Here is a 14,683-nt window from a genome sequence, read left to right as displayed (position 1 = left end):
TGTTTATGTTAATTGACGGTCAATTACCATGAGACCGGCAATTATTTGGTTGACAATCACCGGCTGACAAAGTTTCATGACCTCCACAGCCCTATTTGTAGGTAAAAGCAACTGTTGCTTTTACCTACAAATAGGGCTGTGGAGGTCATGAAACTTTGTCAGCCGGTGATTGTCAACCAAATAATTGCCGGTCTCATGGTAATTGACCGTCAATTAACATAAACATATTGTGCATCTCCTGGCTTCCATGCATAGCCTACAGGCCACTGACATTTGGAACATCTACATTTAAAAAAGTCTAATTAAACCATGATTTATTTTAGACCGGTCTAAAGAAACATGATATGAAGAAAAATGTAGTCTTTTTCAGAAGAACAGAATAGAATGAGTTGTCCTTATCTTAGGCCGTGATTTAGCTATGCCATATGTCTGTGGGCTACACTATTTCATTTACCAGGCAAGATTTGCTTGGAATTCCGTGGCATTATTTTATATTATTTTATAGTTTGAAGAATACAATTGAACATAGCTGAATAAAATGGAACAGTTATTTTCTCCAAATGATTTGGGAAAGTGCACAAAAGCGGCTATTCTGTGTTGAGTGGTTAATTAACAAAGAAATAGGTCCTCCTCTATGCTTAATTTAGAGTTATTTATGTTGTTTTTGTTGTTCTACAAATGTTGGACTATATGTTTTGATTTTTAATACATTCTTAGGCTTCATGATGCGACTCTAATGATGATTTGAAAAAGTTGCATGAAAGGCTTGAGCTCTGCTGTACACACTTCATCAGTCTCTCATTTGCAATTTGACTGGCACTTGATAATGCCCCCCCCCTTGGGTTGTGCCATGGCGGAGATCTTTGTGGGCTATACTCGGCCTTGTCTTGGGATGGTAAGTTGGTGGTTGAAGATATCCCTCTAGTGGTGTGGGGGCTGTGCTTTGGCAAAGTGGGTGGGGTTATATCCTTCCTGTTTGGCCCTGTCCGGGGGTGTCCTCGGATGGGGCCACAGTGTCTCCTGACCCTTCCCGTCTCAGCCTCCAGTATTTATGCTGCAGTAGTTTATGTGTCGGGGGGCTAGGGTCAGTTTGTTATATCTGGAGTACTTCTCCTGTCCTATTCGGTGTCCTGTGTGAATTTAAGTGTGCTCTCTCTAATTCTCTCTTTCTCTCTTTCTTTCTCTCTCTCGGAGGACCTGAGCCCTAGGAACATGCCTCAGGCTGAAAATAATAATTATAATTCCCTCCTCCCAACTGGGCGCTCCAACGCTCCTCTCACTCACACGGCTCTCCATCACATGATTGGGTTTTTCTCACAGGCTATAAGTAAAAACAGGCACGTTGGCAGTCATATTTTGAAGATAAATACACAACGCAGAGGATGAGAGGATTAAAAGCTAGAGTACTAATGGTCAATAGGGAATTGTAAATAGGAGTTGGGGTTCAGTTTAACATCTGTTTAGAATCTGTGGAATGTCGCTCCTGAACTCAGAGCTATGTGTCCCACGTTTTTATTGGTCTGTACATTGAGTCAGGAGCAGGACACTTGTTATTTGGCCATTGGCCCAGTTGTACTGCAAGGATTTCTGATTGGTCAACCCCAGGCTAGGGTGGGGGTTTATAAATGGCATCCTGTTCCTTTGTTTAGAAAAGCTGAGGACAGGGGACTTCTGATTGGTCAACCCCAGGCTAGGGTGGGGGTTTATAAATGGCATCCTGTTCCTTTGTTCTGTGGAGAAAGGCTGAGGACAGGGGAGGTTGAACATCTAACTCCCAGCATAACATCTATGACTTGTCCTTTTCAAATAAATCTATTTTTCTCCACCTGATTTGCTTTGGAGTTTGTGTTATTGAAGAATAACATCAAATGCTAACAATTGGTGCCGTGACCCAGATGAATTGATCTGAATGACAACAAGAAAAACGTATCAACTGTGTGTTGATCCAGAGGAAAGAGAGAAGGCTTCGCGCAACCCACTTTGGGGAGTCAACTCTTAATCTCCTGATTGATGGCAGAATTGCTGGGTGAGTCTAGACCAATATCACTTTAAAAGAACCAAATCAGGTTAAAATAGTGCATGCAATGAGTGATATGTATCTGTGACGTGTAAATGTTCAAGTCCTTTGTTGTATTACAGAGCTTAGTCATTTGTTACTCTATTGAAAGGTTAGAGTCCTTTCTCTATTAAAAGGTTTGAGGCCTCTGTTTTTGTGAAACCTTCTTGTTGCTTGCATAGAAGTGAGTTGTTAGTTGAGTAGCAATTTTTACATGTGTGGTTAATGTAAGCCTTCAACAAGCTTTTTGAAGTGAACATATGTTTAATGGGTAGCCAGGCCCTACTGAAACAATTTGTGTTCTAGAAGAGGTTTGAGTCCTCAAAAGGGGCTATATATATAAAAAAAAAAAATTGGGGGTGGGTTAAATAAATATATAAATATAGAGATATATATTCTACAACTTTTGACGATAATGTAATGTCATTGTTATGTGAGAAAACCACTCTGGAAAAGGGCGGTACAGCTCTTCTGGATGTGAACATGAAAGAGATTTTACTGCCTAGTATCACTGTCTAGTGATTTTACTGTCTAGTATCACTGTCTAGTGATTTTACTTTCTAGTATCACTGTCTAGTGATTTTACTGTCTAGTATCACTGTCTAGTGATTTTACTGTCTAGTATCACTGTCTAGTGATTTTACTGTCTAGTATCACTGTCTAGGGATTTTACTGTCTAGTATCACTGTCTAGGGATTTTACTGTCTAGTATCACTGTCACTGTCTAGTGATATATAGAACCATTTCAAAGTAGAGGAGGAAACGTGACCCCCACCTGTGGCCTCTCTGTTCTCCAATCTATCGATCCTCACACTGAGTTGTGCAAGGCAGATCAGGTTTCAAGCATCTGGTCGACACTGTCTGGCTTTGAGTCAACAGATTCTGACAGCAGTGACGAATGATGTCTTAGGCCGACCAGAACACAGGCTGTAAAAGGAAGTAAAGACAAACCTTTAGAGATAGTGATCACACATAAATCAGCATCTCCAAAACAGTTGGATGAATGGTTAAAAACTTTTAAGACGTGGTTATCAGAGTTGTGCAGGTTCCGAGTGAAACCAACAACATTATTCGTTCAGTAGAAGAGAAACCTGGTGCATGTCATTATTGCAGGATTTCTGGTCACTGGCAACGAGAACGTGTGAAAAGAAAACGTGATTTAATGAGAAGTGGCCAGGATAAGAAGGGTCCGTGTAAAGGAAAATGGAAACAGGACAACAGCCCTAATGACACAATGTTGGTGCAGAAATGTAAGAAGCTCTCTCTGGCTCAGCAGCAGAGTTTGCTGGATGCTGTGGAGGTAAACTAACAGACTCGCTCTTATGTCCCATCTCAGCTGGTGTACATATGAAATCGGATGGAATATATGTGAACATGATGGTTAATAACTTTGCAGCAGGTTTGTTTTAGTAGATACATGTGCTGAAGTCACTGTATTTCCCATATCTTATGCAAAACGTATATGTCCTCAGTACACGGGCAAGAAGATGAGAGCAACAGGAGTGAGGGGGAGACAGATATGAAACCAACCAAACCATTATCAATTTATATTGGTCCAATGAAGATTGATGCAGGAATCTACAGTTCAGAACCATGCTATTTGGACTATGAAGAAAAATGAGGGTGGAACTCTGGATTTGGAACCAGTGTGATTGACAGGTGTTGCCCCACCTTGCACAAAACAATATCCCATTAGCAAGGAAGCTATGGACGCTACTAAAGTAGTGATTAAAGATCTATGGGACATGGGTATAGTTGAACAGGAAGCTATGGACGCTACTAAAGTATTGATTAAAGATCTTTGGGACATGGGTATAGTTGAACAGGAAGCTATGGACGCTACTAAAGTAGTGATTAAAGATCTATGGGACATGGGTATAGTTGAACAGGAAGCTATGGACAATACTAAAGTAGTGAGTAAAGATCTATGGGACATGGGTATAGTTGAACAGGAAGCTATGGACAATACTAAAGTAGTGAGTAAAGATCTATGGGACATGGGTATAGTTGAACAGGAAGCTATGGACACTACTAAAGTAGTGAGTAAAGATCTATGGGACATGGGTATAGTTGAACAGGAAGCTATGGACGCTACTAAAGTAGTGATTAAAGATCTATGGGACATGGGTATAGTTGAACAGGAAGCTATGGACACTACTAAAGTAGTGAGTAAAGATCTATGGGACATGGGTATAGTTGAACAGGAAGCTATGGACGCTACTAAAGTAGTGATTAAAGATCTATGGGACATGGGTATAGTTGAACAGGAAGCTATGGACGCTACTAAAGTAGTGATTAAAGATCTATGGGACATGGGTATAGTTGAAAAGACACCATGTAATCCATTTACTCTGATGTATCCTCCAGATACCACATTACTTGAACCCGACTGTTGTGAGTTGGTTTTGGATCAGCTCTCTGATGGGTTTATAGAGTCATTCGTTGGAAAACCCTGAGTTTATCTTATACACAGACGGTTCAAGCATTGTGGAGGGGGGGTGTGAGGCAGGCTGGGCATCGGTAGTTACTACAATGGACAAGGTGATAATACAGGCACGTTAGATTTGAGAAAAGCAGACGTTCACTTTATGAGTGACAAACTTAACTATTGCAAACAACTCTCTAATGGGGAATAACTCCCGAGGGGGGACATGACGTAGTGCCAGGACAATGGGTGATGGTAAAGAAATATGTGACAGACACATTAGGGCCAAAATGGGAAGGTCCTTATCAAGTTTAGCTCATAACGAGGTCAACAGTAAAAGTCCAGGGAAAGTCACGATGGATACATGTCACTCATTTCACTTTTTAGTTTCCTTCATTACAGGCTATGAGAATCTATCGTCTGAGGCTGCAGCAATATCCCTTGACTGTACCTGAATCTATCGTCTGAGGCTGCAGCAATATCCCTTGACTGTACCTGAATCTATCGTCTGAGGCTGCAGCAATATCCCTTGACTGTACCTGAATCTATCGTCTGAGGCTGCAGCAATATCCCTTGACTGTACCTGAATCTATCGTCTGAGGCTGCAGCAATATCCCTTGACTGTACCTGAATCTATCGTCTGAGGCTGCAGCAATATCCCTTGACTGTACCTGAATCTATCGTCTGAGGCTGCAGCAATATCCTTCGATTCAAGGACTGTTCCTGAAACAATACAAGATCACCGGTGAAGTGCAACCAGTGAAACAGGAGAATTCCTCATTACCGGCAGACTGTCAGAACATCATGTCTAATAGTTATCTATGTGGAACTGATGCCAGTGTGGAAGAGCTATAAAATAGATGTTGATTTGTTTAACGCTTTTTTGGTTACTACATGATGTGTTAGTTCATTTTTGATGTCTTCACTATTATTCTACAATGTAGAAAATGGTAAAAAATAAAGAAAAATCCTTGAATGAGTAGGTACTGTATATTATTTAGTATATGTAAAGACGAGATTCAATCAAGAATTGTCTGATGTGTGACAATATTAGCCTATCACTTGTGAATTATACAGTGCCTTGCGAAAGTATTCGGCCCCCTTGAACTTTGCGACCTTTTGCCACATTTCAGGCTTCAAACATAAAGATATAAAACTGTATTTTTTTGTGAAGAATCAACAACAAGTGGGACACAATCATGAAGTGGAACGACATTTATTGGATATTTCAAACTTTTTTAACAATTCAAAAACTGAAAAATTGGGCGTGCCTCCCATAGTCTGTTCTGGACTTGGAGACTGTGACGAGACCTCTGGTGGAATGTCTTGTGGGGTATGCATGGGTGCCCAGTGCAGACAGCTTGGTGCATTCAGCTTGTCAACACTTCTTACCAATGTAATGTTCATGATTAATCATACCCGTATAGGCTCTCAGGGAATTCAACTTTAATTAACCTGGAAGCGTCGCTGTATCTAAGTTAAGATTGACAAGTTTAAAATGTCTCATTCGTAGGAACAAATTAACTTATGAGTGATCAACCTGGTAAAAGGTTTGTTTGGCAATTTAAATTTCCTTGTTGAATCGAACGAGACAATGATATCCAATCAGTTGAGATTCGTTGGATATTATGTAGTGTAACCAGTTGTTACCGATGTGAGAATACATTTGCCCTCACAATAGATTTTTTTCTCCAAAAATAATTACTTCACCACAAGGGGTCCCTTACCCCTGAAAGCTGAAATCACACGGGATTCCAGCAAAGGCAGGACTTCTGTCGCACAAGGTGCGGGATTTCGCTGTAAACAAAGGAGAATGGCTTCTCTCTCTTTGTTAGCTTAGCCTCTAATGCAAAGCTAGCCGTTCTTGTACCAGAATGTTTACTTCAAGCACAAAAAGGTCAATTTGGGAATGGGGTTGACTAACAACGCCTCACACTCAACCCAATCAGCGTTTCTTGTTAGCAACGTTACCAGAACACTCAGTAACAAAGAAATACTTGCCATGTCTAAGTTACTCACGCTCCTGAAGCGAGATAGACAGAGAGATAATACTTCGCTTTGGCCAAACAAATATATTTCTCAAATGTCCTTAATCGGCTGACCCTTTTGTCCTAGCTCTAGAAATTAATACTCGCTGAGACTACTTGACAAATATATTTTCTCATGCACTAGCTCTGGAAACGTAATAATTCATCCTACACACTCTGACCCTTTGTCAGGTATACAACACCGGAGTCAATCTTTCCCTGCTATCTGGGTCAAAAGGAAACACACAGACATAGTCTCAACGATAATCCTGCCTACAGCTCTATTGGTGTATAACGTAATTTTCTACTTCATTAATGTAGACTGAATTCAACAGTAAGGCCTAATTTTGTATTTTGTCCATGCACAGGGCTACAATACACTACCAGTCACATCCCTCTCTTAGCAAAAACACTTTCATAATTGTTCATATTTAGTACACAACATAGAGGATGGAAACTTCATACATGTACTGTGTATACTTTTCAATTTACAGTATTTCCTCTATAATATTTTTAATGACATCACAAAATAACAACCAAATCACATTATTATTCTTTAGATCGCCTCCGACCCCACGTTCTCTGTTAGAAATAATGTTCCAGTATTCGCTTTAGAACGGAAAATGGCGGGAAAATGTCTGTGTAGACAAAGGCACATTCCATTCCTTTGGTGAATTTGAAGAGGGAGATAGTTGAATGTTCTTGTCTTTGATTTACAACAGGGTGTGAGCTGTCAACCCCCCACCAGTTCCCCTCTGCGAGTGAAAGGGGGTCTGGCTGAAGTTATTTATTGCAAAGCTGATCTGTGTCACGCTTGCTCCCGCTCCCTCTCTCTGGCGCTCAAGGACGCCAGGCTGCCCTTCATTATACACACCTGTCACCATCATTATGCGCAGCTGCGCAATATTGGACTCCATTACTTTGTTGATTACCCCTCTGATTACCCCTCTATATCTGTCTGCTCCTCACTTTGTTCCCTGTCTCACTTTGTTCCCATTGGAAACAGTCATGTGGATTATCAGCCCATTGGAAACAGTCATGTAGATTATCAGCCCATTGGAAACAGTCATGTAGATTATCAGCCCATTGGAAACAGTCATGTAGATTAGTAGATTGCAGACATTGTAAGGAGTAGAAGGGAGATGACCATGTGCATGTGGAGGGTCAGTGGTGGTCCTGCAGACACACCTCTGGGTCTTGTGTAGATGTAAGGATGGTCCTAAATCACAAAACATCCCCATTAACAGACAGTTGTGAATGTCTTCAATTCATTAGTTCATACATCTCACTTAAGACTAATTTGAGATTCAAAGACAGGCCCTATGTATTTTACATAGGCCCTATGTAAAATATATAGGGCTGACATAGGGTTGACATGGGGCCTATTGTGAAAGACATAGGTCCTATGTAAAATATGTAGGCGTGACATAGGGCCTACTGTAAAATATATAGACCTAGCATGTGGTGACATGGGGCCTACTGTAAAATATTTAGGGATGACGTAGGGTTGACATGGGGCCTACTGTAAAATACATAGGGCTGATGTAGGGGTGAGATGGGGCCTAGTGTGGAAGATGTGGAACCTACTGTAAAATGTATAGGGCTGACGTAGGGGTGAGATGGGGCCTAGTGTGGAAGACATAGGGTTGACGTAGGGCCTACTGTAAAATACATAGACCTGCCATAGGGGTGACATGGGTGCTACTGTAAAACACATAGGGCTGACATAGGGCCTACTGTAAAATATATAGGGCTGACATTGGGTTGACATTGAGCCTATGTAAAATATATAGGACTGACAGGTTTGACATAGGGCCTATGCAAAATATATAGGGTTGACATAGGGTTGACATGGGGCCTACTGTGGAAAACAGAGCTGATATAGGGCCTACTGTAAAATATATCGGGTTTGCATTTATTAGAGATCCCCATTGCCAAGGCAGTAGCTCCTCTTCCTGGGTACCAAACATATTAAAGCACTTGCATTACATATAACAGAAAAGATAAACCAGTACATCATATGACATTATTACACAATATTTAATACCACCATACAACAATATCACAATGTTTGCGTATGTATGTGTCTGTACCTTGGTATTTTTTTTATTTAACTAGGCAAGTCAGTTAAGAACAAATTCTTATTTTCAATGACGGCCTAGGAACAGTGGGTTAACTGCCTGTTCAGGGCCAGAACGACAGATTTGTACCTTGTCAGCTGGGGGGTTTAAACTTGCAACCTTCTGGGTACTAGTCCAACTCTCTAACCACTAGGCTACCCTGCCGCCCCGTATGTGTCTCTTCACAGTCCCCGTTGTTCCATAAGGTGTATTTTTACCCATTTTATAAACCTAATTCTACTGCTGCATCATTTACCTGATGTGGAATAGAGTTCCATGTAGTCATAGCTCTATGTAGTACTGTGTGCCTCCATAGTCTGATCTGGACTTGGGGACTGTGAAGAGACCTCTGGTGGCATGTCTTGTGGGCTATGCATGGGTGCAAGTATTTTAAACAGACAGCTCGGTGCATTCAGCTTGTCAACACCTCTTACAAAAACAAGTAGTGATGAAGTCAATCGCTCTTCCACTTTGAGCCATGAGAGATTGGCATTCATGTCATTAATGTTAGCTCTCCGTGTACTTTAAAGGGCCATCCATGCTGCCCTGTTCTGAGACAACTGTAATTTTCCCAGGTCCCACGACACAACAGTGGTAGGCTTGATTACCAACAACGACGAGACGGCCTACAGAGAGGAGGTGAGGGCCCTCGGAGTGTGGTGTCAGGAAAATAACCTCACACTCAACGTCAACAAAACTAAAGAGATGATTGTGGATTGTGGGAACACCCCCCTATCCACATCGATGGGACAGTAGTGGAGAGGGTAGTAAGTTTTAAGTTCCTCTGCGTACACATCACAGACAAACTGAATTGGTCCACCCACACAGACAGCATCGTGAAGAAGGCGCAGCAGCGCCTCTTCAACCTCAGGAGGCTGAAGAAATTCGGCTTGTCACCAAAAGCACTCAAACTTCTACAGATGCACAATCGAAAGCATCCTGTCGGGCTGTATCACCGCCTGGTACGGCAACTGCTCCGCCCACAACCGTAAGGCTCTCCAGAGGGTAGTGAGGTCTGCACAACGCATCACCGGGGGCAAACTACCTGCCCTCCAGGACACCTACACCACCCGATGTCACAGGAAGGCCATAAAGATCATCAAGGACAACAACCACCCGAGCCACTGCCTGTTCACCCAGCTATCATCCAGAAGGCGAGGTCAGTACAGGTGCATCAAAGCTGGGACCGAGAGACTGAAAAACAGCTTCTATCTCAAGGCCATCAGACTGTTAAACAGCCACCACTAACATTGAGTGGCTGCTGCCAACACACTGACTCAACTCCAGCCACTTTAATAATGGGAATTGATGGGAATTGATGTAAAATATATCACTAGCCACTTTAAACAATGCTACTTAATATAATGTTTACATACCCTACATTATTTTTCACATGTATACGTATATACTGTACTCTATATCATCTACTGCATCTTTATGTAATACATGTATCACTAGCCAATTTAAACTATGCCACTTTGTTTACATACTCATCTCATATGTATATACTGTACTCGATACCATCTACTGCATCCTGCCTATGCCGCTCTGTACCATCACTCATTCAAATATCTTTATGTACATATTCTTTATCACTTTACACTTGTGTGTATAAGGTAGTAGTTTTGGAATTGTTAGTTAGATTACTCGTTGGTTATTACTGCATTGTCGGAACTAGAAGCACAAGCATTTCACTACACTCACATTAACATCTGCTAACCATGTGTATGTGACAAATACGATTTTATTTTATTTCTTTGTGGCACCTGACCACACGACTGAACAGTAGTCTAGGTGCGACAAAACCAGGGCCTGTAGGACCTGCCTTGTGTTTTTAAGAAGGCAGAGCAGTGCTTTATTATGGACAGACTTCTCCCCATTTTAGCTACTGTTGTATCAATATGTTTGGACTCTGACAGTTTTACAATCCAGGATTACTCCAAGCAGTTTAGTCACCTCAAGTTCCACATTATTCATTACGAGATGTAGTTGAGGTTTAGGGTTTAGTGAATGATTTGTCCCAAATACAATGTTTTTACTTTTGGAAATATTTAGGGCTAACTTATTCCTTGCTACACATTCCGAAACTAACTGCAGCTCTTTGTTGAGTCTTGCAGTCATTTCAGTTGCTGTAGTCGCTGACTTGTATAGTGTTGAGTCATCCACATACATTAGTAAAGATTGAAAAAAGTTTGCCAATCAATTGGGCTGCCAGACTTATTTGCCATACCTTTTGTCTCATCCCTCTCAACCATACACATTTTCAATTCCTCATCAGTCCTTATTAAATCCAAGATGGTGTAGTCTTTTGTCTTTGTCCTGTTGTGTCCTTGTATATATCCTTTTCTTCGCATATCTTTTACAAATATTTTCCTAAACCTCAACTTCTAAATACTCTCCTGCAACCCGCCTTACCCAATGTGGTGTGGATCTGCTTTTCTTCCAAAGTATTTCTATTTACTTCTGATCTGGAATCCCTCAACTGAAGCTAGCCAGCTAACTACCAGCTAGCGGTCATCAGCTAACCTTTAGCTCGGAAAGCTCTTGCCAGTTCGTACAACGTGACTCAAACCAGAGCATAACGGACCTATGTTTTTTCTCTGCATATCCCCGGATTCCTACCGCAAACTCAGAACATTTTCATCTGGATCTTCGCAACTAGCTAACCGCAATCCCGGGTGACTACTCCTGGCTAGCATTTCCATCCTGGAGCAAGCACCAATTAGCCTGAAACTAGACTGGCTAGGGCTCCTGGGCTACCACCGAAGCCCACTCCCAGGCTACAATACCTTATACTGCCGGTACGAGGCACGGATACCGACATGGAATACCGACATAATCTGCCTGAGGATTCCAACAGGCCCCTCAGGGGCAACGTCCGCTGAAGGCCCATTCTGCTAACCGCGGCCTGTTAGCTACCTAGAGCTACTTGGAACCCTACTAATCTACGACTGGTCTATCAACGTCACCGCACGAAGAGGCAAAAACAGACTTACCTCCATCGCGACATCCCCCATAGACCCTTCTGCTAACTTGCTAGCCCCGGTCTACTAACTGCTAGCTTGCTTTCCCCGGTCTGCTAACTGCTAGCTTGCTAACCCAGTCTGCTAGCTGCTAGCTTGCTAACCCCGGTCTGCTAACTGCTAGCTTGTTATCCCCGGCCTACTAACTGCTAGCTTGTTAGCACCGGCCTGCTAACTGTCTGAATCGCCGTGCCCCCAACCAGCCCAACCACTCACTGGACCCATATGTTCACTTGGCTACGCATGCCTCTCTCTAATATCAATATGCCTCATCCATTACTGTCCTGGTTAGTGATTATTTCACTGTAGAGCCTCTAGCCCTGCTCAATATGCCTTAACCAACCATGTCGTTCCACAGCCTACACATGCGATGACATCACCTGGTTTAAACGTCTCTAGAGACTATATCTCTCATCATTACTCAATGCCTAGGTTTACCTCCAATGTACTCACATCCTACCTTACCTTTGTCTGTACACTATGCCTTGAATCTATTCTATCGTGCCCAGAAACCTGCTCCTTTTACTCTCTGTTCCCAACCTGCTAGACGGCCAGTTCGTATAGCCTTTAGCCGCACCCCTATCCTACTTCTCTGTTCCTCTGGTGATGTAGAGGTTAATCCAGGTCCTGCAGTACCTAGCTCCACTCCCACTCCCCAGGTGCTCTAATTTGTTTACTTCTGTAACCGTAAAAGCCTTGGTTTCATGCCTACTTTCTAAGTTTGTTCTACTCACTGCTTTAGCACACTCTGCCAACCCGGATGTCTTAGCCGTGCCGGAATCCTGGCTTAGGAAAACCACCAAAAACCCTGAAATCTCCATCCCTAACTATAACATTTTCCACCAAGATAGAACTGCCAAAGCGGGCAGTGTTGCAATCTACTGCAAAGATAGCCTGCAGAGTTCTGTCTTACTATCCAGGTCTGTACCAAACAATTCGAGCTTCTACTTCTAAAAATGCACCTTTCCAGAAACAAGTCTCTCACTGTTGCCTCTTGCTATAGACCACCCTCTGCCCCCAACTGTGGCCTCCACACCATATGTGAAACGATTGCCCCCATCCATCTTCTGAGCTCATGCTACTAGGTGACCTAAACTGGGACATGCTTAACACCCCGGCTATCCTACAATCTAAACCTGATACCCTCAATCTCACACAAATTATCAATGAACCTACCAGGTACAACTCCAAATCCGTAAACACTGGCACCCTCATAGATGTCATCCTAACTAACTCCCCCTCCAAATACACCTCTGCTGGTTTCAATCAATATCTCAGCGATCACTGCCTCATTGCCTGCATCCGTAATGGGTCTGCGACCAAACAACCACCCCTCATCACTGTCAAATGCTCCCTGAAACAATTCTGCGAGCAGGCCTTTCTAATCAACCTGGCCGGGGTATCCTGGAATGACATTGACCTCATCCCATCAGTAGAGGATGCCTGGTTATTCTTTAAAAGTGCCTTCCTCACCATCTTAATAAATAAGCATGCCCCATTCAAAACATTTAGAACTAGGAATAGATATAGTCCTTGGTTCACTCCAGACCTGTCTGCCCTTGACCAGCACAAAAACATCCTGTTGCATTCTGCATTAGCATCGAATAGCCCCAGTGATATGCAACTTTTCAGGGAAGTTAGGAACAAATATACACAGGCAGTTTGAAAAGCTAGCCTTAGCTTTCCTAACAGAAATTTGCATCTTGTAGTACAAACTCAAAAAAGTTCTGGAACACTGTAAAGTCCATGGAGAATAAAAGCACCTCCTCCCAGCTGCCCACAGCTCCGAGGTCAGGAAACACTTACCACCGATAAACCCACTATAATTGAGAATTTCAATAAGCATTTCTCTACGGCTGGCCATGCTTTCCACCTGGCTACCCCTACCCCTGTCAACTGCCCAGCACCCTCCACAGCAACTCACCAATGCCCCCACCATTTCTCCTTCACCCAAATCCAGATAGCTAATGTTCTGAAAGAGCTGCAAAATCTGGACCCCTACAAATCAGCCAGGCTAGACAATCTGGACCCTTCTTCTTCTGAAATTGTTGCAACCCCCATTACTAGCCTGTTCAACCTCTCTTTCGTATCATCTGAGATCCCAAAAACTGGAAAGCTGCCGTGGTCATCCCCAGCTTCAAAGGGGGAGAAACTCTAGACCCAATCTGCTACAGACCTATATCTTTCCTACCCTGTCTTTCTAAGAGCTTCAAAAGCCAAGTTAACAAACAGATTACCGACCATTTCGAATCCCACCATACCTTCTCCACTATACAATCTGGTTTCAGTCTGCCAATAAGAATGTGGTGATTGAGTCGAAAGCCTTGGCCAGATCAATGAATACGGCTGCACAGTAATGTCTCTTATCGATGGCGGTTATGATGTTGTTTAGGACCTTGAGCGTGGCTGAGGTGCACCCATGACCAGCTCTGAAACCAGATTGTATAGTGGAGAAGGTATGGTGGGATTCGAAATGGTTGGTAATCTGTTTGTTAACTTGGCTTTTGAAGCTCTTAGAAAGACAGGGTAGGAAAGATATAGGTCTCACCATCTTAATAAATAAGCATGCCCCATTCAAAACATTTAGAACTAGGAATAGATATAGTCCTTGGTTCACTCCAGACCTGTCTGCCCTTGACCAGCACAAAAACATCCTGTTGCATTCTGCATTAGCATCGAATAGCCCCAGTGATATGCAACTTTTCAGGGAAGTTAGGAACAAATATACACAGGCAGTTAGGAAAGCTAAGGCTAGCTTTTCAAACAGAAATTTGCATCTTGTAGTACAAACTCAAAAAAGTTCTGGAACACTGTAAAGTCCATGGAGAATAAAAGCACCTCCTCCCAGCTGCCCACAGCTCCGAGGTCAGGAAACACTCACAGCCGTAGAAAAATGCTTATTGAAATTCTCAATTATGGTGGATTTATCAGTGGTGACAGTGTTTCCTATCTTCAGTGCAGTGGGCAGCTGGGAGGAGGTGTTCTTATTCTCCATGGACTTTACAGTGTCCCAGAACTTTTTTGAGTTAGTG

At 42.6% G+C, this 14,683-nt stretch overlaps 1 protein-coding gene across 1 annotated transcript in view; it reads right to left on the bottom strand.

Moving 5' to 3' along the window:
* Positions 1–5,681: 5,681 nt before the first annotated feature.
* The window catches only part of LOC116374729 (phospholipase B1, membrane-associated-like), a 40,387-nt gene continuing 31,385 nt past the window's right edge, over positions 5,682–14,683 (bottom strand). The window contains exon 16 of the mRNA XM_031829413.1: positions 5,682–7,727. Within this exon, the coding sequence (XP_031685273.1) occupies positions 7,614–7,727 (114 nt within the window). The 3' untranslated portion in view covers positions 5,682–7,613. The remainder of the gene's footprint in view (positions 7,728–14,683) is intronic.

The sequence above is a fragment of the Oncorhynchus kisutch genome, linkage group LG7 (assembly GCF_002021735.2).
Source record: "Oncorhynchus kisutch isolate 150728-3 linkage group LG7, Okis_V2, whole genome shotgun sequence".
NCBI classification, from domain to species: Eukaryota; Metazoa; Chordata; class Actinopteri; order Salmoniformes; family Salmonidae; genus Oncorhynchus; species Oncorhynchus kisutch.
Note: the sequence above shows the minus strand (reverse complement) of the source record. Positions and strands in the feature narration are given on the sequence as shown.